This window comes from Dermacentor albipictus, chromosome 2, assembly GCF_038994185.2.
Source record: "Dermacentor albipictus isolate Rhodes 1998 colony chromosome 2, USDA_Dalb.pri_finalv2, whole genome shotgun sequence".
Classification (NCBI taxonomy): domain Eukaryota; kingdom Metazoa; phylum Arthropoda; class Arachnida; order Ixodida; family Ixodidae; genus Dermacentor; species Dermacentor albipictus.
Window position 1 is genome coordinate 53,233,912 of NC_091822.1, and position 27,675 is coordinate 53,261,586.

Genomic DNA, 27,675 nt, shown 5'->3' on the forward strand with positions numbered 1-27,675 from the left:
CCAGTACGACATAAAAAGAAAGAAGAAAAAAACATTTGGCCCTTACATTCTGAAGTAAAACTCAATCTGTTCCTGGCAAATGAATGAAAAAAGTATGAAAGAATAGTTTATGAGTGTAAGATGATTTATTTTTGCTTTTTAGTGTACCTTTGATGTGGTGGGAGGCAGTGGTTAAACTTATAAGCTTTACTCGTAATTGGCATCATGTCGAAAACAACACGTGCATGACAAATATAAGAACATGTAACAAGGAATCATGGATACAGTAATGGTGCCGTGTCTCGGCTTCCATGGCACAGCTGAAGATAATGTAAAATTGAGTGTGGAATAAAGTCTTGCTTCCATTATGCTAGCAGCACACCAAAAGGCTGCTCCAGTGATGATGTGCATGCTGCATGCATAGATGCAGATGTATATACTGTGTTGGTGCTATCTTTTTGCATGTGTGGAAGCAGCTGGAACTGCTGCAGTTAAGGTGTGAGGATTAGATAGGCGAGGTGCTGAAAATCACTAACCTGCTCTACTGCTTGGGCTAAGCCTGATGGAGACTGCACATGTTGCAATCTAGGCAGGCTCTAGTAAACTCAGTTGCTGTGCCTTGTTGCATTTCATTTTTGTAGTGCTAGGCATGTTGTTATTAATGCTTGGAAAGAGTGCTGCATTCACTCAAATGAATTGAGCTGTCAGCAACAAATTTGTTGCCTGGAAGCTGATGAGCATCAGTAGTGCAACTGCTGTGGTGTCACAGTGAATGTAAAAGAAGTGAGATAGGCAGCAATATATACGTAACAAGGTGATCATGACAGAGCAGAGACTGAGCAGAAAATTATCTCATGTTTGTGCATTTTCGCATAAGAAAGTAGAGAAGAGGCATAATGTGAATCTGCTGTTTTCTGCACACAGCATGCTTGATGGCTTCTGTAGCCATTTGGTCACCAATTCAAGGGTGTCTGCATGTCAAAATATGCCACAGAGTTCACATGCCACAAAATTCATTTGTGACATATGGCATGGTTCACATCCTCCAGATTGGTAAGCGCATCAATGATAGAATGCATGAACATTACTCTTTGCTGTCCATGGGCACACAGGTGACCACTTACCTGCATTCTTTATTTGTTGTGAATGTGGCTCTACCTCCAGTTTTAATTGTGTGTATCAGATAAGAAAAGCATGCACAACTCTTGAAATTGAGCTTTTGGAAACATACTTAAGAAACACCGCTCTAGATGTGCAAGCATTCCATCAGTTATGCTCACCAAGAAAGAATGCATGTATAATAATGTTTGAATCTTGTGTAGGTGAGTGCAGACACACCCTATTTACAACTTAGTAATTATTATTGGTTATCTGAGCTACCCACAATGAAACCTTAGGTTCGGTGAATCAAAGACACTACAGTGAATTTCACATAAACCTTCCCACACTTAAATTGGCATTTTGAGGTACTATCAAAAATTATATGCTGGGCATTGTGAAGATAAACTAACATTTGTAAGTCCAGCTTCTGTTCTGTCACTTACTTTGCTTGCAACTTCCTGAATTTTATGGTGGTTTGTTTTCTAAAAGAAGGCGGCTGTACTCAAAACATGCTGGTTGCAAAAGTTCATCCCAGAGTTTTGAGAGTATAAGATTGCAAGAATAGGGTGCCTAGCACTAGAAAGCTTAACCTGACTGCAACAGCATTTAAAAGACACTCAACACTTGCGCAGATGAAGTCTCAAATGGCATTACAAAGCCATTTTGCTCTGTTACTGTCATGATAACACAAATCTGGAAACCTTTGGTTTCGTGTTCACTTCACGTTGCCTATTTATGTTTTTTTTTAAATTTCCTTTCATTCCATAGCAGTATTTTCTGTGATTACTAAAGAGATGGTTTGTTGATTCTCTTGCTCTTTCCTTCTGTTTATTCTAGAAAAGAAAGACTGTTCTGTATATATATTTTTTCAAGAAGCACTTCCCAAGATTCCAAATGATATTTTATTCGCACACACACATACATAACTACATACTAATTTTCTAGAGAGTCATGGAGAGCAGAGTAGGAGCTGCCACGTCCCCACCAGTCATATAGTTTGGGTGGCCCTGAAAAGGGCCGTTTAGTGTTCCATGCTGCAGCTTGTCACAGGTGAAGTGCTCTTCAACACGTAGAAACTGGAAGTACCTAAGCAGAAGTACAGTTTCAGCAAGTTAGGTGCAGGCTCAGCTGGATTCTGTGTTGCAGAACTGGATGGCTCAGATGCTCTGCTGGGTGAATCAAAACCCAAGTCGTAGAGGTTGTGATGTGCCCAAGTGAGAGCGGTGATTTCTCAAGAAACATGGCAGTATGAGCCTGATGTGGTGAAAACACATCAGAAGCAAAAGTGAAAGCTGGGGCTGAACCTTGGAGGCTTGAAATGCAATTTGTCCGGGTTACAGTTATCAGCATGCTTAAATGCTTGAATGGCATGCTTAAGCCTGCTTGGGCGACATTTACCGATAACACCTGGCTCTAGATACCTTACATCTGAGAACACGCTGCTGCACTGATATGATGAACTTTCTGATCGTCTGCTGCTTCCCGGCTTCTGAGGCAAAAATGGTGTTATGCAAGTGCAGTCCTCAAAGGGGGAGCTTGCAGCTCTGTCATTGGACTGGGTCTTGCACTGCTGCACTGATCACTGCTGCCTTTATCCTTTTCACTTTACTGGCCACTGTGGCTTTGGTAACTGTAGCGTGTGAAGATGCCATGGAACAAAAGTCAAGACAACACATCCTGGCATGTGCCGATGAAAGTTGCCATGTGTTATCTTTACTTTTCTTAGCACCCTCTGCAGCGTCGCAGGTCTGACCGCCGCCGTGGTCAGTTGCTTCGCAGCTGCTGGGGACTGAGGGCCGGGGTTTGATTGTGTTGTTCATATAGGAGGTTGTGGCCAAGTACTGCACCAGGGTGGCCAATCCTGCTCTGGTGAGGGAGTGCGTTACCGGTTCTGGTCACCAGGATCAGGCCACACTCCAGGCCTGTTTATGCAATTTTATCAACACGCGGACTTTTTTTTTTAACTCCGGTGGAAAATTGCCGGCACCGGGATTCGAACCACGGACCTCTTGCACACGAGGCGGGTGTTCTACCTCTACGCCACCGCTGCAACTAAGGTTGCAGCAGTGGCGGCATGGCCACAATTAGTACATGACCGGGGTTGTTGGAGAAATATGGGAGAGGCCTTTGCCCTGCAGTGGGCGTAACCAGGCTGATGATGATGATCTTTACTTTTGCTCAGTGGCAATGAAGTGTCTTCAGGAAATTGCAGCTGAGGAAGACACGAAGGCCTGTGAGGAGAAAGATTAGGGAAGTACTATCAGTGCAGCAGTCCATACACAGTTGTAAGCTACCCCGAATCCAGTGTTACCACCAAATGCCACCTTTGCAGGTCACAGGATGCCATTCAAGCACTCTGGACGATAGTGCTAATGACTGTATTAGTGACAAGATTCTTGAAGCAGATAGCTTGAACATGGCTTGAATAGGTGATTCGCGACAATGACAATAGAACAAACAAGGACACGTTCCAGCACATAAGAAAAATGAGAAGAGGTGCGGAGACAAAAGGATAACTTTTCTTTGAACATGTCTTTGTTTTTGAATTCCAACTAGCCCAACTGTCGGCCTCATACAGAACAGACATTTTGGCCATTGGACGCATAGCTCTATGGCAGTCAGATGACTGACTATGGCAGTTTGGGTTAATATAAGTCCATCAACCACTGACACCTTCAGTGAAAGTGCAAAAGAGGAACAACAACATGTCCTTGCTTGTAGTTAAGCCTCAGGCACTGAGCAGTATTCCGGAGGGCATCAAGAGGCCAGACCTTACTTCTATTACTTAAGGTCTTGCAGCGCCAAATATTCAACTGAGACGACTTGAGTGGAAGTTTGAAAAAGTCCCTGGCATGTGGTAAAATCCCACCCTCGAAGTGGTCTCCCATTATTTCCAGAACAACCACAGGAGCACTGTCAATCAGGAAGCAGTCTCCAGGCTTCACATGTTGCAATTTCGGCTCGACTTGGTTCTTGGACGAGTGCCTCAGTTCGGAGATTCTCCTACTTAGCTGTGAAAGTGGCTTGTTGGAAGATCGCAGCAACTTCTTCATTCGTCCAAGATAGCTTTCAAAAGGAAATGCACTAAACTGATCCAATGGGCCATGGTCCCGGCACTGGTCAGCAAGATGAATTAGTGAGTGCACATTGTACACAAGCTGTTTTTTTCCGTATAGCTCACTAAACTCTTGAACAAAGTACCTCAGCACATCTTTGGCGAAATCATTGTATTCACAGTAGTACTGAGGTGATGCTAAAATTCTGATAGCTACATGAAACATTAGAAAATGTTTGTAGTGTGTTGGAGGCAGAAGAGGCTTTAGGACAACAGGCCCCACATAAAGGAGGAATGTGCGAAACTCCGTTGCCTTCCAACGATCCAGTTCTTCTGTACCCCTTGGCTTTCGCTGGAAATATGTTGGAAATGCTTTGGATGCCTCTCGCAGGCTTTCATTTAGTTGGCAACGATACAGTCTGCTCAATCTATTACTGTGGCCTTGGCATACCCAATTCTTTAAGAGTCGTCGCATGACTCCCAGGCAAACGAGGTGCATGTATTCTGATGGGAAAAATGCAATCATGTCGACATCAAGCGATAGGAATGGTGAAAAACCAGAATGGTGGCGCTTGTTCTCTTGAGATCGAAATGATGCATTCGTTCGTGTTGGTGCGTGCAGTTTGGGAAATGTGACCCTGTTTTCAATGTGCCGCCCTTTTTGGCTGCATCGCTCACACGCATAATAGCCAGTGTGGCCAACAATACATTTCACGTAGCTCCTTGCTGGAGCATCGCACACCATGGCTTTAATGCTCACCTGTACTCGAACATCTCCTATGCTTAACCCTTCAGACGCAAGCTCCAAGACCTCTCGCACAAATGGCTCTAGATAATCCTGCAGAGATGGTGGCTTCCCTGCACCACAATACACACTTACAACAAATGGTGGTGATGCCTCCACATTTGTAATGCGGCACAAAATGGGCCAAAAGGCAAGCTGGCTACTTCTATAAAGAGGGACTCCATCGATGTTGCCCTGTAGCTTCAGTTCACTTGGAACTACTTGCCCCGGCGGCAACACTTGACGAATTCCTGCTGCAAGGCCAAAGTGCACAAAAGACCCATTTTGCTCCACCTGAGCTTTGCGCTCAGTTCTCAAAACTGTCCTAGCATCCTTTGGAAGGTCAGAGAAGCCTCTTCGACGGCAGAAATCGAGGACATCGTTAATGCATGCATGAGTCATGTTATGTTTGGAAGCAATGACAGCAAACTCTTCACTTGCTGTCATTTGTTCAGGCGATACGCGAGACAGCACTGCGCTACAAGTGAGCGCTATTCTCTCATCTGGCCCCGTGCAGCTGTCTGAAGCAACAAAGTCACCAGACTCATCCCAAGATTTGCTACGTTGGAGACTACCTTTGTCACTTGAGCTACTAGAGAGTTTTAGCCCAGCGGGTTTACGGCCAGCGGAGCGGAGCGGTCTCCACCGTTGCGCCAGCGGAGCGGCTCGCGAAAAAAGAATTTTAGCCCAGCGGATCACCCGCTCGAGCGGGGTAAAGAGCGGGGCGCTCTGCTGCCCCACCTAGTGGTTCGAATAGGAGTTACTGAGAAATGAAATTGAATTACTCTTGCTTTTATTATGCAAGAAATGTTGAATAAAGATATATTACATGTTCTCAGTGCATTATTTGTTAACAATGTACTGAGTACTAATGTACGGGTCAGCGCGGCAGTCGCCGTCTTCGATGCAGAACTGCCGGCGTTCATGTTCGCGGCTGCCGTCTTGCATTTCCCATACACGCCCGCGCGCCCTTACGCACGCTCGCGCGCTGCGTATACGCTCCGCTGGGGAGTGCTTTCCAGCGGGCGTAAACGCTGCTCCGTAAAACCGCTGGCCGCCTCAGCGTGGTGCGCATGCGCAGTCGCGTCTCCGCTCGCCCGCTCCGCTCCGCTGGCCGTAAACCCGCTGGGCTAAAACTCTCTACTATCAGAGTCGCTGTGCTCACGTGAAGACATATCCACAATTTCTGATTGGAATTCTTCAACAAAAGGTGCACCTTGTCCGCAGACGCTGTTGACTAAGGCTTCGCTTCCCGACTGCTGGTTCAACCGCTTGAGTGGAGGCTCACCCCCGTCGTCCGTCGAAATTGAACTTCCTGATTGCCTGCTGCTTCCCAGCTCCGGAGGCGAAAGTGGCGCTACGCGAGCACTGTCCGTAAAGGTGGTGCTTGCAGCTCTGTCGTTGGACAGGGAACCCGATGAAGGCCCAGCAACAAGCCGCGCGAGTCCTAGTTCATTCAATATATTGTCGTATTCCTTTCTTACGACTCTACATTTTCTCCACTTGGAAGTCATGGTGTGCGAAAGAGACGAGTCAGAAGCCCAAGCCGCAACGCTGCAACCCGTGCCAAAAAACGCAAAACGACAGCGAGGCGAAGGCGTGCACAGCAGCAGCGCAGTGGGGCAGTCAGTCAGTCACAGCAAGGAACAGCCGAGCAGCTAGCACATGAGCCAAATAGAATCGAACGGAGCTTCGTCCGTTCGTGTTAAAGGTCCGTTTGATTCGCCCGCACCACTGAGAACCAGTTCACCTCGATTCGCGAGAAGTTCGGAGCTCCATTTCTGCGGTGCAGGCACAGCGCAACACTCGAAACGAATGACAAGGTGCAGACGCGGTGCAGACGTGGTGCCGGCGTTCTGTCCGACTAATGTGTACAGAGTGCGTAAGTTTGAAAGATCCTGAACTTCTGGTATGATCAGCTTCTGAGGCGTTCATACACCCGCGCTTGTGTAGACACGGCAGATGCACGTATGCGGGCTTTTAACGGCGCTTGCGCATATCGGCCATGTCGTCTGCTACGCCGCTGCTTCGCACCTGTACGTCTGCTAAATTAAGTTCGTATACCACCACCTGTACGTCTGCACCACGGTGTAAGAATAGGCTGTAGTCTGCACGAAGCCGGCGCCGACAATAGAGAGCGTAGAGAGGGCGAAAAATAATCGCGAATCAGCTCTGCGCTTTTTCTGCACCTTTTGTTACGAATGGCGAGGTGCAGCACTTCGCGAACTGGTGCAGGTGAATCGAACATACCTTAGGTGCGTTCGATTCACCTACATCACACACGAACCGTAGCGAAGCCGCCCCGAAAAGCTGGATTGTGGATCGGATTAAAACAATGATTATTACACTTTTTTTTGTTTTTGTCATTCTCTGATTCTGCTGCGACCCGCGCGACTTGAACACACTTCCCGGTGCGCTTGTTTGCATTGCATATGACGAGCCGTAATTCATGAAGTAATAATGTACTTTTGCACTGGCAATTCGAGAGGTGGCGCATAGTGAAGCCAAAAAATTTCGTGGCTATAAAAGAACGTCGGTTCCTCGGTTTTCTCTCTCCTATCGTCTATCGCCCCGGACGTTCAATTGGACATCATCATCGCCATCGACAGTCTTGCCGTAGCTTCCTTGTTCGAACGGGCACGTAAGTACGCATTTCTTTTTCTTTTTAATTTTTTCGTACGAGGTTTTTCTTGTCGGGATTGTACCTTATATGCATTCTCATCTACGGGTCAACGTCGTAGGCGAGTATGTGTGTAGTTAACGGCACGTGCCCAATATGCAGCGAGCGCACGTGTGGCCAGGTGATCGGTCCCGTACTATGTGATGAGCTCTGATTATGCGCACATGTGCTATACTCCGGAATGACATTGAGTAGAGCGCTCTTTTGAACCGCAGAAAGACACTAAGCGTGTAATTCATGCACAACTTGCGCAAAGTAGTTGCACCAGACCTTGAATGAGGTCTGTCAGGGATCTGCGAGTGTCACCCGGCCACATGTCGTCTCTGACATATTTTAGGGCAGCAGAATTCACACGCAACCGTGCCGGCCAGGAAATAAATGAGTCGTATCACGAGAAATTCCGACGCTGCTCCTGCGGTGGTGGTTAAAAAAAAAAAAGAAATAAGGCGCGTGAATTCTATGCGAACATTATTGCAGCTGAAAAATAATCTAAAAGTCTTCTTTAGTGATCCTTGTCCGTCCCGTACGAGTGGTATGGTTTAGTGCCACAAAATGAGGTCAGAATGTACCACTTCGCTTCAGACACATGTTTCAGCCACGTGTTGTTCACAACTTAGAGCAAACGTGTTCACCAGCTTCCGCTAGCTTTATTCATCATGGGAGACGAGAATGTACGTCGTGCAAAAGGATACGTGCCTAATAAAACGGCCGATTTCGCATGCTTGCACAGAAACCTCCGGCCTTATGCCGTGGTTCGATTATGTTAATCAAACGGCGCTTAAAAATAGCGGACGGTTTGTGGAATCCAATGGACCCCTTGGCAAAACCTCTAAAACATATTCACTGCATAGAAAAAAAAATTATCAAAATGCCAGCGTGCCCCGTACTCTACACGGAGACTAGGCGTAGAATGGCTCCTTATACTCGTGGCAATTGTATGCGAACACTGGCACGCTAGACAAGGTGGTGATGTCTTGCCAGCATCCTTAGGCAGAAATTGCGAGATAATTTGCAGTAGCGTCAACCCGCTTCGCAGCAACTTTATAAAGTGGCTTACATCAGTAGAAGTGGTTCTGTACCCAACTTGCACACCAATTTCTTCTTCGGGACAATCGCGCTTCCCCACAGGCGATTCTCGTCCTTTACAAACCCGACATGTCTTTTCATTGCATCCACTGTTACATTTCATTACAAGTATGGGACATACAGTGGAAATCCATTTGAAAGACCAGTTCGCGGAATGTGGATAATACACCATGAACACTTTGCAAAACTGGCAACTTCGCTTTCCTGCAAAACAAAAGCTTTCACCACCAAAAGCTCATTAGCACATAGATTTCTGCATCAAGTGTCTGGGGTGTTGAAATGAGGTGCTGGCCATTGTTCTGCAATTAGAGCCTGACTTCTGAATTTAATTTACTTTTTCCCAAAGTCTAATTCAGAAATTGGATTCTGTTGCAGACCTAGCTTGGCTGCACTTGTCTGTCAGAGTGACAAGGATTATCTGTCATACTATGCCTTGTTAACATGCATAACAAAGCATTTCAGATCTTGAATAAGTCACAGTTCAATATAGGGATCTGCTTATGCAGACAATGGTGCATTCTGTCTTTCTTTCATAAAAGAAATGCAGAGATGGGGCAGGTAACAGGTTTATTTTGTTCTGAGAACAGCATTTTAGTGTAGCTGCCTTCCGATTCAACTTGCCTATTGTGTTCAGGATAAGGTGTTGCACCGTCTTCTAGCCCGAGGCAAGCCTGGTTTGCATTCTATTGTTGCCCAGTAATTTTCTGCTGCTGTGATGGTACTTATTATCAACTTCAATGTATATGAAGTTGGGAGTGTGTTATGTCTGCTTTGAGGACTCGCTCGGGGTAAGGGGTCCGCAGTACAGGGGATTTCTCTAGGAACTCATGGGTTGATATATAGAGATGTCAATTCACTATTTCTCCAGCGAGGGATTACGAAGCACCTCTTTTACAAATATTGCTCCCATGACTGATACCTACATGGTCTGTTTCCTCGCAGAACATAATGAAGCCAACAGACAAATGGCTCTTGTTTTACTTTAGATGAATAAGTATAATGAGAAATTAATGTTGATGAAAAGGCAACTTGCTGCTGATGGCAGCCGAAACCACATCTGCATTACCACGTGCCTGCTCCTAAGTTTTTTTTTTACTAAATGGTTCCTGTGGTTAAAACAGCATATGCTTTGTCTGCTGCCATGACCTGAAATGGTGCAGGCTAAAACTCCATTGCCAGATTTTGTTCACAAGAGCAAACACCAAAACAAGTGGATGGGAGGATAATTGCCACAGCGCAAATTTTACAGCAGTGTATGTGGGAGTTGGTGGGTTTGTTTGCAACATTGTCCAGTTGCCTTCTTGTCCATGCTCATTTCCCTTTTCCTTATAATTTCTACATTTAAATTAAAATTCACAATTACTTTTATGCTTTCTTCCTTTCTTTCCATTTCTTTCCTTTATTGTCTGTTGGCTTCATATAGTTGTAACAAAAGATTGGTCCCCTCGGTTCTTCATCTCATTGAATTCTTACTGAAAAGTTCTAGCCCGAGTGTTATTGCAGCAGCATTCTTGGCCTGTACTTTGACTTGCACAGTGCTTTATGAGTGAATGAAATCGGTACAACCTTCTGGCCACTTATTCAACTGCTTTGTCTATACAGGATGCCGAAACCATATCGAGTAGTGAAGTTTCCAGAAGAGAACGACAGTTTGGCAGTCGTGCCAACATCTTGGCTTACCCAAAATGAAGATCTTTGCTTCTGGCCCCAATGTGTCAAGGGGTCAGAAGTAAAGAACATGATCGAAAGCCAAGTCGCGCCTCAGCAAGACTGGGGTACCTATCCAGTTGCTGTCATGGCGAGGTGCAGTAAGTGACTACATTGATAACATAATCTGCCTTTTGCTTGCTTTAGTATTTTTTGGTATTACTTTGGACATGTGATCTTAAATATAAGAGTTAAATGATCTTGTAATAGGTGACACAGTTCTAAATTTTTGACATACTGGAATTAGACCTTACTAAGTTAAATTTGTGCGTGTCTAGGTCTACTAACACAATGCTTGTTTATCTTCTAAATAACTTATTACAGGAACATACATCTTCGTATAAACATCTTGGGGCACATATCACCACTAACTTAACTTGGGATGTGCACATAGCACATTGTAAATGACAAACTGTTTGCTTGGATATGTTCGTCGCAGTTTTTCCATATCGTTCTTCATTGAAGCATCTCTTATATAACTAATTAATTAGATCAAAGCTTGACTGTGCTGAATCAATATGGGATTCATTTCAGGAAAGTTCATCGCATGCAATTAAAATGATATAGAACGATACTGTTTGTACTCTACCGTCTCTTGCTGGTCGTTGCAAAATGTATCGCACAGTGCTTTTTTATCATTTCCATTACCATCTGCGCCTGTGTCACAAGTTTACTCTTCCTCCCCAGTTCATACCATGTGTCTGCGCACCCATGTTCAAAAAGTTGCAGTGCCATCCAACAGTCTCAGCAGAACAGTAAACTCTTGGTCGCATGCCCACCACTCAGAGTTGTGGATTTCTTTTATATTGGTATTTAATAATATCTGGGAGCTGTTCGTGCATTGGGGAAAGAATATTTGTGTTATAAATAAATATCCGAGCTTGGAAGCAACAGAAGGGAGAAAATTGACAGCTTGCTTACTCAAGACAGTTTCATGGCCCTGCAAATGCATGCACATTATCTTTTTCATATATTATGGGGGAGGGGGGGCGTTCATTGCTGGAAAGAATAAGCGCATAATGCGTCCCTTGCTGGAAACAGCCTGTTCTGATGGCATTTACCAAATTGACATCTTGACAATTAGAACAAATAAAACATTGTCTCGTTGCTTAGCTTTGCTACTTGGATGTTGGGCATTATGAATACTAGTTCAACTGGACTCTGAAGAACATGTACTTACTTTTCTTTGTGTATGCTGATGAGTGATTTACTGATGCTGAAGAAATAATTTTTCTTTTTAGTGTCCCTTTAAGACCACGGTGGTTGGGACAAACAGTTCTGTCGTGCCCCCCTTAAAATTTGTTTGTAAGGTTTATGCATGATGAAGTCATATAAATAATAAATATATAATAAATAAAATAGTAATTATTGTTAGCAAGCGCCGTTGTTGCATGTCCAGAAAATTAAACAAGCCTTTGTGGTATCTTCTTATGAACAATTTTCTCCTGCCTAGCTTGCAGTGCCTGTAGCCTTATAATTAGCAATGGCTTGAATATTAACAGCGCACTTTTTGTACAGTCCACTCACTCTTGTAATTTTTCGACCAATAGCTTTCAGGTGTAAAACTACCTTAGAAATTTCAATAGCTTGTTTAACATACAGTGCACCTAGAGGCTTGCACCTCTTTGCCATTTGAATGTTTCCATTCTAAGTTATAGCAAATGCAATCTGCATTTTTGCATTGTGAAAGGGACTTGTAATAACTGGCTCTTTCTTTATTAAGATATTCTCAGGGGCATGACAGTCTGATGTGTCATAACATTGGATGTGGGCACTGTGTAACTGAAAACTTGCAACGAATAAAAAAGAAAGGCAAACTAATCCTTTAGTGTCTCTCTTCAGTTCTTGAGTTATGTTAATTTGTACCACTGATACTTTGATGTCATCATAGCTGTGCAAACTTGTGCACAATGTCTATGCAGTTTGCCGTGGGAATTTTCAGCGGTCACAAATTTCTTGTTCATGACATTTGTCTGTTGCAGAATGTTGCCTGCACAGCTTAGCAGCTTGCTTGTTCTAGTGTCTGTTTTAATCTGTATTGAAATATTTTTTCTTCGTTCAAAGGCACTTATGACAAGGCCTCAAGGAGGTTAAAGAAGGCGGAGTCTGTGTCTGGCGTCGACACCACAGAGCAGTCGGGTAAGTGCTTGTTTTCTTTTTGTTTTTTTTAATGCTTGTGCTTATGGGAGAGAGGAAGGCAAATTTAGATCAGGGTTACAGTTACAGAGCAGTCGCTTTGCTGACTGGGCTGACCAGGAAGCTAGCAGATGTGGGGGGCATCAGGCAGAGCTGGCAAGTCAAAGTGCATGCAATAAATGTTAGCAGGATACAGTACAGCAACTTCCAGATTAATTTAACCTTGTGTTGCCATGTGCTTGCCTCCTGGGTAGCTCTATAATTGTCCCCCAAAATGGTGGTGTATTGTTGGGTACATGAACCAAAATGATCTTTCTTTTACTGCAGTACTTTTTTTTTCTTCAAGGAAGCTGTATGGATTTTCTGTCCCCCCCCCCTTTTTTTTAGCTTCATCCTATTTAAGCAGCCCACTTTTTCTTTCACTACTACCTTTGCCTTCAAAAGTTCTGAATTGTTAATTTAGTATACAGTGTTCCACGTAACTTGAGCCAAACTTTAACCCTTTCAGTGCTACTGACATACAGGTACGTCTCCGTGTTTCGGTTCTGTAGAGTTTCTTTTTGACATTCCTTTTGTCAGATAGGAGTGTGAAGACCACACCAAGAGAACATTTGCCATCATCTTTGTCCATATTCAATTTCTGCACAGCCAACAATAAACCGCTGCATTCATTTTATAACAGCCAAGAAAGCAAAAAGGGCACTGGGAGTGCGTTACATACGAAAAAACACAACACTGAAAGGGTTAAAAATATGCAAATGCCATGTAGCTGGACCAAACCAAGCTAATGTTTTTTGCCGTCACTTGGTGATACTGAGATTTTTTTACATTCTCTCTAAATACATAATTAGTCGTAATTAATAATATTCTCAAAGTAGATGAAAAGTGCTGATGACAACATTGTAGAACATGAAAAATTCCCGATACTGCTTCCTGTTGCTCCATACGTGCTACATAAAATTGTTTTTCCAAGTATGAATGAAGCCTGTGAATACACGCAAAGTGCCTTGAGCAGCCAGTCGTGTATTAGTCGTGTATGTATTAGCGGGCTTGTTTCACTCTCGGAAAAACACTTTTATGTAGCATGTATTGAGCAACACAAAGCTGTATCGGGAGTTTCTCATGTTGCTCTACAATTTCCTCCTTGACACTTTTCATTTAGTTATAATATTGGAAAGTTAATTAAGACTGTGTTTTAGCAGAATGCAAAAATAATCTGAGCAGCTCCTAGCGATGGCATATTTCATAGTTCCGCATATTTTCTAAGTTTGGCTGAGGTTATGTGAAACACCCTGTATAGTGCCTCAAAAATAAATGTACATGCATAAATCTTCAGGCAATGATGCTTGCCATGGTGAAGACGACGACGATGCAGCCTCACCTCGACTGGACCTGCCTGCACCGCCCTGTAAGCTTTTTATAAAATAACTCTGCAATGTGTTTAATTGAACAACTCTGGTCTTTTATTAGGGTTCTTAAAACTGCAGTCACCATTAGGGTCTAACACGTTTGTGATGACCAGCCAAGTATGAATTCCCTGACAAAGTTGAATTTTAGGATCTGAATCACAAAAAAACTTCGTCCCATGGAAGTGTATGGGCTTCAGCCACAACCTTTGGTTGGGATCTAATACACTGGAGTTGACTTAATGGAAGTCTGCTGTAGTAGCACCTTCATTTTGCCTGTGGCTGCAAAGCTCATCGCTGTGTTGCTGTGCAGACCAATATGCACATGTCGGCATTTGTTTTGGCTTATCTGAGCGACAAATGTAAAAGCAGATGACACTGAAACTCTCTTGCTATTTTAATGCTCTAAAGCAGCACTGAACCACCTGTTGATCTTACCAAGCAAACATTCTGCATGTAGCAGATGGAGCTAACAAGCAGTCTGTACCGTCAACTTTTCAGTAGGCTTCTGCTCTCCATTTTTTTTAAGTGGTGGCCAGCTTCCAGTTGACATTATATGGTACCAGCCCATAGCAAATGGTCATTGGGAAATTTTTTTGATGAATTACTTGTGTTCACACCCTGCCAGATTCATTACAGATTATTAGGAAATCAAAACCGACAATTGTTAATGCATCACCACTCCTTTATCACTCAAATGTTTTGTTTGAGGCCCATTTTAAAAAGTTACCATAAATTTGCTTTGGAAAAGTAAAGGTGTGTGATAGACCTCTCATTGTTACTGGCACTGCCCCTGCTGGAGAGAACCATTGAATTGAGGGGTAATAAAGAACATATATATTATGCTCCTAATTCCTTTGCTTATACGAGGCCTTTTTAAAAAAAATTCTTGAGTTGTATTCCTTGAAAAATGCTGAACTCATCAGCAGAATTTGTTTCTCAGATCTCGAAAAAGGTTCTGCAGGGCCCCTTTAAATGGAGCTATCAAACGGGCTATGTGCTTACAAATGCCTTGAGCTCTTCCAGGAAGGCAACCTTTAAATGTTCGCAAGAAGTTTGTAGGAACTTCTTAATCTCTCTAATCTATAAAATGGCCCATTGCATGCTAAGCCCTCATCCTTTGTCACAGGCAAGTTCGAAAAGTGATTTTAATAGTGCATTTAAAAACAGCGTCCCCAAAAACAAACTTCTTTGTATGCCTTTTCGGCTTTATTGTACATTGTGCTGATGATGGCCTACCTTGAGTACCGTTTTTGTAACTCCACCAGATCGCTATACGAAACTCGTAAGTTATCGAGCAACTTTATTTTGATATGGCACCATATTGTGTGCAATGCTATATCTAGGGCAGTTGGCGTTCTCAATGTTCCATTTCGTGGAAAATTTGGACACATCAAATGGAGAACTTCATGAAAGCACCACTGTGTATGCCCTCTTTCCTATGTGTGCATGGCGTTTCCTGTCTGCACTCGGTCTCTGGGATGCTTACGCAAGACTTTCAAGGATGGAAATAGCACTTCTACTAGTATATTTCAAGCTGGTTACAATGATTACTACACTAGGGATGCAAGGGCCAGAACTAAGCAGAATGTCTGTAATTGTACAATATTTAAGCAATATAGAAATGAAGGGAATGTGTGCCCACAAGGTTTCTTGCAGCAAACCATGGGCTGGGGTCTTCTTGTTTATATAATGGTCCATGAAAAATAGCAGTTTGTTGCTTTGTTATTCTGGCACTAATTGTGGATTGTTGCTCCTCTTCCCTAGCTGCACCAGCTCATGAGAGCATCACTGGCTCATCCCTGGAGCCACTTGCATACGGAGGCCCTGAGGAGATGATGCGTGAGTCTCCTTATATCTTTACATGGCCTATGAAAGTTGATTAATTTCGAGGTTGCTGTTATCCGACAATGCATTCTTGCACCTTAAGGTATGACACAAATGTTGTTAAAACATTTACCATAAAAGGTTGCTGCCCCCAGGAAGTGGATCCATTAGGGGAGGGGGAGGAGCGAAGGAGGGGGTCAATTCAGATATTATTGACCAAATGTTATCTATATCTTTCTGCAGCAGAAAGCTTAGGCTTTGAAATCGCAATGTTATTAGAAATGTCTCTCCTGCATCGTATTTTAAGAAGAGCACAATGTGTTCTATGGCTATCTTAAATAAGCACCATAGGTATGGTGCAAAGTTTCTACAGGCAGATGTTTTCCAACCCTTTGATGCTTAAGCAAAAAGGATGACGTGTTTTAAAGAAATAATTTCGCCAACCTTCAAAGTACTCCCCATTAGACACAATAGCTTGGTTCCACCTCTATTCCTATTGCTGAAACCCCTCTAGGAAGTCCTTCAGTTAAGCCCTCCAGCAGCAATGTCCTTTCCTTTTGAATTGTAGTCCTGTCCCCGAAACTCCTGAGCGCCAGTTTGCATATGGGGAACAGAAAAAGTTGCATGGTGCTACATGTAGCTAGCAGGGAGAGTTTTCTCACAGTTTGTACACTAGGCAACGGACAACCACATGCAAGTGTAGTTCACTTGCTATATGCATGGCAGGATTGGATTGCACATTCACTCTTGCGCTTCAGTCTGACCATGCCATGTGACACGGACTTGCTGTGCTGCAGTGATAGTACACAAATCCAAACTGCATTTAAAAGCTTTAGCAAAAGTTCATTACGAAGCGATATCTGTCAAGGTGTCTAGCCAGGACTGGCTGGAAGCAATGTTAGCCCAGCCTAGGTGTGCAGTGGTGTGTGTCCACTGTAGATGCTAACTGCCATTCCATGCGAAGTGTGGCTTGTGTATGTGTGGTTCAAGGCTGTGTTCGAATTATGTGTGGTTCGAGGCTAGTTTAGTGTTCAAAACTGATCGAAATTAGCTAGGCCCTACTGCTACAACACTGATAAGCAGTGGCCAAAATTTCATTTCTATGTGGGTGGGTGCAGCTGAGCATCAGCAGACAATAGTTGGCTTCTCCTGGGAGTGCAGATTTTCACTTATTTGAGCCTGTTTAGTAAACTGTGTCTATAAATATGCCCAGTAACAGCCAGGAAGAAGTGCACAATATTTTTCATTGGTGTTGGCTATGGGGCAATGGCAGCGCTGTCTGGGAATGTGCGCATTGACGTCAAGGGGCAGTTGCCAGCCGCCCCAAGAGGTTGAGGAGAAGGCCTCTGTTGAATTTTGAGAAAAAGATGACTCCGCACTCCACTTCTGAGCTGTACGTGCTGCACACCAGTGCAAAATTTGGCTGAGGTACAGTAGCATGTGCTATCTGCAAAAGGCGTTTTTCACTAAGCCTGTGGTGTGGTTAGGGAAAATCTGCATTTAGAATTTTTATAAAATGTGATTACTTCTAGAAGAAGCCCAAGTATTGTCTAGCCACACTGTTTATTGGTATTGTATCCGTCGGCTCTCGCTAATTTCGATTCATTTCGAGAACATTTGACTAGCCTGGAACCACACTCGACTTAAGGTGAGACAACATGTTCACATGCTAGCTCACTCTCACTCCTGGCTGCTCCTGTATAGATGAATTGATAGACTTATTAAACTGTTGACAGTGCCTCTAAATGCAGCATTTGGATGTGGCTACTATATCCGTAGGACAAGCTGGTGCAATTCAAAGCCGATCCAGACCACTTAGCATGGCCAGAATTGAGCATAAGCGCACACTCCAGTCCTGTCGTGCACCAGAGCAAAAGCAATACAGTTGCATGTAGCTGTATCTGCTATGGAACATTGATGCCGCACTCACTGCGATAAGCCTGCTCGCTGAGCTCATTGTGGCTCGCTGAGGTGCCCGGAGTGGTTTCCGGGCAGTGTCTTTACAATCTTTACAATCGCTAGTAACCACAGCAGGGTGTGGCATTTCCTGAGGCACCTGATGTTTCTGTGTAGTTGCGAGTAAGAGCAGGAGCAAGAGAGAAAATCTTGGGACTTTTGCTCCTTGAATATGTCACTTTGCTTAGGTACTACAGAGAAGTTTCTATGCTCGCCTTGTACGCATTTGTCCCTAGGTGTGGCGGCATTGTGGAGTGGGGTTGAGGTTAAGCTCCAACACTGGCTGCCAGCATTGTAAAGCAGGTATGCAGTGGGAACGGATGCCCTATTTGGTGATCACTGTGTCTAAAGATACATCAGACACTTTTCTTGCGGATGCAGCGTTGGTGCCAAGTCAGTCATTCTGGATTATACCTTTTTGGTGCCTTGCGGTGCTCTATGCTAAAAAACAAAAACAAAACACTGATTTTTCTTGGGGAGCAGTAGGGGCTGTAGTAGAGGCTAGGCATGCTCTCCTGGAGCACTATCTTTGCTCTTGCAGGCTTATCATATGCTGCTCTCCGTGACATTTCAGCAGCATTTTTTAAGGATCCTCTTTGAGTGAAATAAGCACATGGCACCTTAGCAACTGCAGATGGATGCTATTGCCTGAAACACCACAGGCGACGCTTTGATGTCATGCCGTGAGGTTTAGGCACTGTGCCTTCTAAATTTTATGAGGCCGGGCCGCATTATATGCGGCCCGGCCTCTACTACATGCTCCCTACTTCTCCCCTGGGAAAATCGGTGATATTATATTGAAGGCTGGCGCGAGAAAGATATCATCCAGCACGACCGACTCAGCATGAGCACTGCAAGCACAAGAGAGTTGTCCGGCACAGTGATCTTCAAATTTGGCATTGGTACCCACTGCGTCACCTGTTTCACCGCGCCAGCATCCGGGCATAAGCTTGACCCCACTCGACAATGCAGCCACACCCATGGACAGATGCATACAACACAAGCAAAGAAACTTCTCCTTAGTGCCTAGGCAGCGAGATATTCAAGGCGCAAATGCCCGCACATTTCACAAATGCCTGCCTAAATGCAAATATCCTACTGGAACAGGTCGTCTGCTTCCGAAGTTGCATATCTTTGAGGTGTGCCACGATCATGGCCGGAGCTCTTTATGAGTGAACATAAATACAATGTTTCGTTCACTTGTCAGAAATTGTACCATTGCCATAGTAAGTGTGAAAAAAATGTGGCTTGTTGCTTTGTGTGTCAAAGCTGCACGTAGCTATCTGGTAGACTAGGAGAGCAAAGGTATGCGACACTGTACTCCACTGTAAGTTTAGGAACAGCCTCAGAGTTTTGGTGCATTGTAGGTGCCAAAATCGGAAGTAGTGGTATCTTCGTGAGCACACAAATTCAAATTTAAACTGGCCACCATGGTGACATTTCATACATGGAAGGTTATAGGTATGCCCCGCTCTGCCGTAGCTTTCGCAGTGCAAAGGCATTGAAGGACCAGGAGCCCCGCGGAGGGGATCAGGGCGATCTTTGATTGCTTCTGCTGAATGTATTGTACTTCTTACAGCAAAGTATTTCTGAAATAGTTTATTTTAACTTCAAACGCATTTTTGGAATGCAATAAAATGTAGTTTACGGCCTTTGAGATGTCGTTACTTTATGCAACAGGCAAGAAATTTTAGCATAAAAAAAAAACCTGGCACATCTAAACACGTAGCAGTTTAACTCGGCATACTATGATGCATACAGCTGCACGCTTAGTCTTGTGTATGCATCTTGTTAGTATGTTTACTTGTGCTTTAGTTCACCAGCTGTCTCAGTACTTTGCTCTGTTGCTTTCCTACTTTATATCTAAATTTTCTCCCTTCATACCTTCAGTTTATAACAATCGAATTTTTGACTGTAGGTCAAGCACATAGAACTCGTTCTTTCAAAGCACTTTGATAATGTAACTTGTGGAAAATAGCAACTACTTCACTATTCTCATGAAAAGCAAGAACAAAGCCTTATTCTTATTGGTCCTACTTATTTTTATGACATCTTTAAACAGATTCACACCTACAGTTTAGCATTTGCACAGGTCCTTGAAGCCTTTGAAATTGAAATGCGTTTTCAAAGCCCTTGAAAAGCCTTTGAATTTCATGAGTGATACAATCTAAAATCAATTATGCGACTCACTTTCTATGGTGAATCAATGTGGACCTGGCAAACTTCCCACGTTAAAAACAATAGCATAAAAAGCTGACACCGCCGCGAGTGCTCGGGCATTTCGTTTCGTACGACTTGCATAGAACTGGAAAACCCCACACTGGGCAAGAGCAAGACACCGGCACTTGGTGTTGGCTCCCATCCCATGTTTATGGTGCTTTTATCACGCCTCGTTAGAAGCTAGAAGTACCGTATTTACGCGATTGTAAGTCATATCGCTTGACCGAAAAAAAAAATAAGAGAGCATACCCGAGGGCGCATTCGATAACGAAAATTTATTAGTAGCAGACATGGTCATTCGACTACTCGTCTTCGCTAGTGCTGCCATCGTCATCGTTGCTGCGGTCCCACAGCGCGTCGTGGTCCAGCAAAATTTCAAATTTGGCAAACGACCGCACCAAGACATCTTGCAGAACAGCAGCCCAAGCCAAATGCACCCAACCACACGCAGCCATCCCGGAGGCTCTTTTGACAGGTCCGGTTGGCGTAATTTCGCAGTCTTCTGCCGCCAGCTACTCGTACTCGCGGCGGAGCAGAACCTTAAAATTAAGGCGAAGGTCCGGGCTTGTTTCATGATCACGTCGCACTTCAATGGCAGGGACCGATCACGCATTTCGGCGACGTACGCCGCAAGCTTAGCGTACAGCTCCGGAAAGCGTCCAGACTTCGGCACGTGGGAAATTTGTCACTTGCCGTCACAGGGTGAAAATTTCGCTTCACTGCAGTCGCCACTCTCGCACCACCCGTTTAGAAACATCGAAATTGCGGCCCGCTGCGCAGTGATTTGTTTCTTCGGCGTAAAGGATGGCAGCCCCCTTGAACGCTGCTGTAAACGAGTGCCGAACGATTAGTGGGCCTGCAGCACTCATGACGACTGGGGAAGCAGAGATGTAGCACGTAGCCGGCACTCAAGTGGAACGCGTCTAGCCTTTAAACAGAGAAAGAGAAACCCACGAGCGGTGTCTGCTCTTCTATGAACTACCGATACTCCCCGCAAGCGCCGCCGTTGTGAGGGTGCCGCCGCAAATGGGAACAGTGGCGCTAGATACGGGTAGGGCCATAGAGCAAACATAAAATTGTAACTACGTTGTAGCTCTTGCTTGTATTGCTTTTTTTGGCGGGGCCATGTTTTGGTTTCGATTGTAAGTCGACTTTCAAATATTAAAAAAGGGGTCGACTTACAATCATGTAAATACGGTAAGGAAGTTGCGAGTGATCAAGGCTGGACATTTTGAATATAACTTCTTGTATTTATGGTGCAGTAAAGCTACCTAAAGTGTTTTGGAAGTGTTATAGTAAAAAGTGGCACATCTGATGCTTTTCTGCAACCTGAAAAGGCTTTGGCTTGGCCTTGAAAGTCTTTGAATACCTGTGAACTTTTGTCGCCGAGACCTGTACGAATCCTGGTACTTTTACATTTATCAGAGTGCTCTGGAACAACCAATCAAATGCGCCACAAATGCATTCCTTCTGCTATGAAATAAATCTTCTTGTGTTTCAGCGGTGATGCTGCGGGTGCTGCGGGTGCAGCTAGAGGTGAGGCAGCAAAATCGGGAGCTTCATCACGAGCTGCAGCAGCTGAGGCACGAGGTACGGGTCATGTCTGAGAGGCTTCATGAAATTGAGTCTCCTGACAGGACCCGTACCATGCCTCAACCTGGCCAGCGTACGGTGCCTGCGAGTCTTCCTCGGCTGCCTGCCAACAGCTTGGAGGAGCTAGAGGCAGCCGAGGCAGCAGTAGGCGATGAAGCTGTGGCTGCCACCTTGGTTTGTACTGCCCATTTATTTTTAATTGTAAGGCTATGTAACATGTAGATGTTCTGTGCTGTTTCATGAACCATGCTGTGGGTTCTATGTTAACTACCTATTAAGCGTTGCACACACTGCAGATTTTATAGAAATAATTCTTTTTCCCTGCTGTATAGCTTCTAATGGCATATCTGGACTGCGCCTACATTCTTTAGCGTCCATCTAAATGTAAGTGTACACTAGTATAGCAGTATGCCAGTGGCTGCCAGGATCAAATGTGTGAGCTCACCAACGCCATAACCACTAAGCTACCTTAGTGGCTTGCTCTCTTTGTAGAGATACATTTATGACTAAAGAATAGGTTGTTGAGATGATAAAAAGCATTGCTGACACAAGGGGCAAACTGTGCCAGCTTTCTGTAAAAGGACGCAATGCAGAACACTTGTGAATAAATTATTTTTGTTGTACTAGTTGATCCATTTTGTGAATGATAAATATCAGTACAAACAAGTGGGACACGGCACAGAAAAAGAGGGGCGGTAACTGTATTGAAATCATTTTAATGTGCAGTTTCCTGAAAAAAAAATGTTTTGAAAATTGCATTACAATTGGATATGTGATCAAAACAGCATTTGCAGAGTCTACTGTACAGGCTGTTGAATTGCCCCATTGCTTGCATATTAACCAGCACTATCACATTTTTTTCTTCTGCTACAAGTCCATGAAACAAACTCCTCAACTATGTAGTTTCATGCAGTGATTCAAAGCATTTTCCAAAACACTAGCAATTACTTTAGGGATGTAAACACACATACACTGCAGCCACTGTTACTTTTTGTTCCGCTACTTGCATTTTTCAGCACCTTGTTTTATCTGCTTCTATGCTACATTATGTATGAGTATTCATTATGGGCTTATTTTCCATGCCTGAATGCCAAAGGTTAGATGGGAAAGTCGGTCAACTTGCAAACAGCTCGAACCATTGCATATGAACATTCATGGTGAAAACAAATGCCAACCATAGTGAACAAGGCTCCCACAAAGGGGTCAAAACATTGTTCCAAGTATTTTTTCACCTTGGTTGCCATCTGTTGTTTTTCACCATGCTCCTTCCTCATCATGTTAGACCTGCAATAAATGTAACGTTGACCAAAATAATGTTGTCGAAGGGGTTAGATGTTCTGGCTTCTGTGTAGAAGCCGAAACGTCTAATCCTTTTGACAAGCAAGTCAAAGCAAGTGTCAAACCTTCCAAGGTCGTAAGTGGCTACCTTCTGTGCCATGATGTGATGGGGGAGAAAGCCGAGCCAAACCTGGCTGTAGAACATCTGTTGTAATAAATTATTTAGCGCACTCTGGGGTTTGCCAGTATAATTCTGGGGTTTTAGAGTCCCGCACTTTTACTTAAAGGGATAGACAACTGCACAGAACATGAATTGAGAAAACCACACTTGTGAAAATATTTCCTATCCTACTGGGTAAAACGAGCCATCTTTGCAAAAAGTCGTGGAAAATGACCTTTGACTCCTCATGCAGCAAGAACATATTCATAACAGCCCTGAAGAGGATGGGAAAACTCGGGTCGTGTTAGTATTAATTTATGATAAATGAGGAACAGCGCACTGAAAACAGAAGATGAAAGGAAACGTAGACACACCACAACTTCAATTTCAACTGGAATATTTATTGAATGAACGAGTTAATATACACTTGAACTGCATATTCACCTGCAAGGCACTGAACAATGCATGACATGCATTTGTGGTTAGATTAGGTGACACTAAACAATAATGAATTAACAAAAAGCCAGTTTGTTGCTTGACTATCAACAATTTGCGTGGTCTACAGTGGAAATTGCTTTTTGTTGGAGTGCTATTGAAGGCTAGCTAATGCATTCTGGTCCTGCTTTCTGTATTCTATAAGCCTCACAAATTTGACATGTCAATTGGTCTGGGTGGCGAAAAAGAATCTAGGTCATGGTGAATTCTGCAGTGCACCCATAGTCATGGCAATGCATTGCCAAGTGCGAGGAGCAAACAGTGCCTTTCAATCCATTTTGGTGCTCCCTCATGGGCACGTTTACACACTGCACTAATTGTCCCACGTACACTTGGCCACACCTGAGGGGGATGCTGTACATGATTGCAATGGTGCAGGGCATAAACATATCAGTTTGCCTAACAGGGCAGACATCTTTTGCATTTGCACCTATTTCCACATGTTTTCTTACACTGCGCAGACACTACCCACTTTTTTTTTTGCTATATAAGACCACATCTAGGCCATGCCAAGATCCCACCTTTTGCAACCTTTGCAAAAGCTGGGGGAAGTGTGGCATAATGGCTACCTTCTTCCTTTTCCTTTGCTGAAAAGAAAAAAGTTTCTTTTTAGACCAAGCAAATCGTTGATAGCAGAGCAGCACGCTGGTTTTGATTTTTGTTAATTCATTGGTGTTTGGTATCATGTAAGCTAACCCCTAATGCACGTCACAAATTGTTCACTGCCTTGCAGGCACATGTCCAATTCAAGTGTGTATTAACCTATTTGTTCAATTAATTTTCCACTTGAATTTTCCAGTTTGTGATGTGTTTATGCCTCCCTTCGTTTTCAGTGCGCTGTTCCTTATTTACCATGAATCGGAGAACTATCGCGTGACTTTCCATTAGTGTACATGGTTCATAATATGTTTATTAGTACTGAAGTGCAGTCCACTTTTTCTGTTATTGCTTACATTTAGAATGTGCAGACAAACGTTTGTTAGTCGTGAGTATAAAAGTGGCGCTGCCTTTATTTTCGATGAGTTACCGTATTTACTCGCATAATGATCGCGCTCGCGTAATGATCGCACAACTGAATTTTGTCGTCAAAATTAGATTGTTTTGTCTAGCTAATGATGATCATGCTTACCAACTGTCGAATGCTGTCAAATGCTATGCAAACGACTCTTGAAGACATACCAAGCGGTCTGCACACACCAAACATCCTTAAGCAGATGCCCCATACCATTCCTTTCATCACTTTCCGCACTTCCATGAAAAGAAAAGCTACAACCAAACTTGCCTTGGCTTTGTTATTTGGAGACTTCATTATGGTTTACCAACAACAAAAAAGGCGCCTTTCGATTCTTCTCGTTTACTCGTGGGCAGCCAACCGCAACTAGTGTCGAGTGGCAACTATAGTGGCCATGTTTAAACTAATACATTAGAAATGTACCCTATTCACACGCCGACGCTTGTAATATAGCTGAGATATTCGCCTACCCTTAACGGCAACATGCCGTATTAGGATAGTGAAGACAAATGCAGAAGTTTCCGCAGCATGCCTGCCATGTGTTTCTACATCACTGACGGCTCCGCGCGCACCCATCTGTTTCTGTGCCCTCAAAGTAAATATGGCTATGTTATTGTCGCAAACTTGCAGATATTAACGATGGTGTTCATTACTGATAGAGCAGAAACTGTTTCAATGCACGTAATAGACTCGCAAAAAGAACAAAAATCTCATTTTGTGTGTTCGGCTTGCTCCGCCAGCCGCCATATTTATTTTGGAGTCCCACACTGTTACAGCGGCAGCCGCCTGCTTGTTGACCTGTTGTAATCCCGCAGCAAAATTATTTTCGTGAGAAATTTAACCCGCGTAATGATTGCACCCCTGAATTTGCTACACCTTTCTTGACAAGAAAGTGCAGTCATTATGCGAGTAAATGCGGTAGTTGGCTTGGCAAGTCTATCAACAAAATAACGACAGCGGGAGCCAGCCAGCCATGACGCAGGTGTAAAGTTTGGCACCGCTAACTTACTGTACCAGCTTTTTATTTTCCAACGTGGTTGACAAGGTCAAAATGTAGATGGTTGATCACAGTTGCGCTGACTCCTGTGAAAGTAGAATAAATGGGCTGCTTTCATAATTTGCAAAGTGGGCTATTTGCATTGCTCTCACTTCTCGGTGTTGTGTTGCTAGAGGAGGGACTCTTCTTTTTTAGAGGCTGCTCAAATAGAAATATTCTTTACAAAATATCCACAGTAACATTGCCGAGAGTGAGCGTTTCGTTACAGTTTAAAGAAATTAAGTCCCTAAAAGATTGTCAGTCCATTTAACAAAAATATGAAAAATCAGGAAATATGTTGGTATGTCAGTAGCTGTTTCGTGCCATAAATGTGTGTGTATTTGTCTTTCCTGCACACTGATATTGCATCTCCTAATTATGCACTGCAAATTTGCATGCAAATAGAATTGGTGCGCTTACAGTAATTTTAATGATGGTGAAAGCTTGGCAAGGTAGTTATATGAAACATGGTCACAGTACTAAGGATGATCAAATGCAAGCATGAAATGTACTGAACAGACAGATCTGATACACTTCGTGTTTGTCTTCTAGTAAAACAGGTGTTGTGGAGCACATTTACAATTAAAGAGCACTGCCTCGCAACCCTCTTGTAGTGAAAATGTCTTGCTTTGCACTCGGCTAAACATTATATTCTAGCAGTATTGGGCTTTTTTCAACATAAAGACACTGCCACATAAGTGCTCATTTCCACATATCTGACATTTTTTTTTTCCAGCGCAAGCACCTCCTACAGATAGGAGGGACGTCTCTGCGCGAGGTGGCATCGAATGCCATGAAGGCTGTAATGGCACATCCAGTGCAGGTGCTTTACAGCCTTCATGGCAGAAAAGGCAAGCGAGCATTCATCAACTTGAAGCTTTGCCGTATAGTCACAGGTAAGGTTTCCTTGGCAATCTTCTTGCATTGTTGAAGTCTTGTGTATACAGCCAAACTTTCCATTGAATGACTTGCATAGCAAAAGATTATATCCTGGCGAAAATCCTATGTTTCATATGAATTGTGAACCTCTACAGTGAACGAATTTAGGCGTCCCTGTGAGCTGGTTTCATTATTTACTATGAAATCCACATAGCGTATCCACCATGGCCATCGCAGATGTAACCAAGATGTGCTCTGGTGCTAGTGCCAATGGCAGCGTAGGTGAATTGCTTGACAAGCATGCCGATCGATTGATAAACTAGTACGCTCTGTTGCAATACATCAGCGGGCGAGACGGTTGATGAATATGTCTCGGTTGGTAAAAACATGGTATAATGATCACTGATGACATCAATGCTATGTTAGGGTGGAAAAGCAGGAATGCCAACAAAGGCAACAGGGATGAATATCCTGTAAATGGATCAAGAATTTTGATGGCGAGGAAGGTGCTAGCAGCATTTGATGGTCTGCAGCTTTACTTTGCATAGCTCCTGCATTTTGCCACAGAACTTGCTGTGAACCTCAATTCAATAAGGTTCGCTGCAGTTGCTCATTCTGCATGAAGTGTGCGCTAAAGACTTGACAACTTATCACTAAGTCTCTTGAGTTCATAACGAAGGTTTTCGTCTAATACGTCTGGCCTGCTCTATTCTGGGTGATCTTTATGGTGCATGATATTTGCAGTGAAGTTACTTAGGATGAAGGATGTTGAACGTCTCAAGCACACTGTATGTTGTATGTACTATTTGTGGTCTTTATGTTTGTGTGCAGATGTCTGCGAGAAGGGCCAGGTAGACGTCGTGGAGGCACAGAGCTTCCTGAAGAAGTGGTTGCCGGGGTCTGTGGACAGGGGTGGCGGCAGGAAGAGGCGTTTCGCCGAAACGTTTGCAGCAGAGGAGCCCAATGATCCCTGCCCTCGGGACAGGGATCATTGCTTGACCACTGCTGCCCTCTCCCTACCCCACCCTTGCCCTCGGAGCCCTGGCCCGTCCGACCCGGCCCTCGGAGCCCTGGCCCGTCCGACCCCAGCCAACACCTAGACTAGAAGGCCCTCGGCGAGTGACGTCGTGGAGAAGAGGCCAGCGGCGCAATTGGGGATGCGGGTTGTTCACCTAGCGTGACCACTCCACATTTTTTCTTAAGTCTGAACTGCGGAATGGGCAGCAGACACTAGAGGCACAGGTACAAAGCAGCTATGTAAAGCTTGTGCCGGTATTGATGCCAG

General features: G+C 44.0%; 2 protein-coding genes across 2 annotated transcripts; one reads left to right on the top strand and one right to left on the bottom strand.

Moving 5' to 3' along the window:
* Positions 1-3,755: 3,755 nt before the first annotated feature.
* Positions 3,756-6,433, bottom strand: LOC139055702 (uncharacterized). Its single transcript, XM_070533234.1, has 2 exons — positions 6,085-6,433; positions 3,756-5,440 (listed from the first exon to the last, which is right to left on the bottom strand). The coding sequence occupies exons 1-2, from the start codon at positions 6,431-6,433 to the stop codon at positions 3,756-3,758; spliced, it is 2,034 nt and encodes a 677-aa protein (XP_070389335.1).
* A 7,173-nt stretch (positions 6,434-13,606) lies between these two features.
* On the top strand, positions 13,607-27,555 carry LOC135901790 (uncharacterized). Its single transcript, XM_065431641.2, has 5 exons — positions 13,607-13,936; positions 15,702-15,776; positions 21,439-21,704; positions 26,248-26,407; positions 27,222-27,555. Exons 1-5 carry the CDS (start codon positions 13,843-13,845, stop codon positions 27,488-27,490), a joined length of 864 nt encoding a protein of 287 aa, XP_065287713.2. The 5' UTR covers positions 13,607-13,842; the 3' UTR covers positions 27,491-27,555.
* Positions 27,556-27,675: the final 120 nt, after the last annotated feature.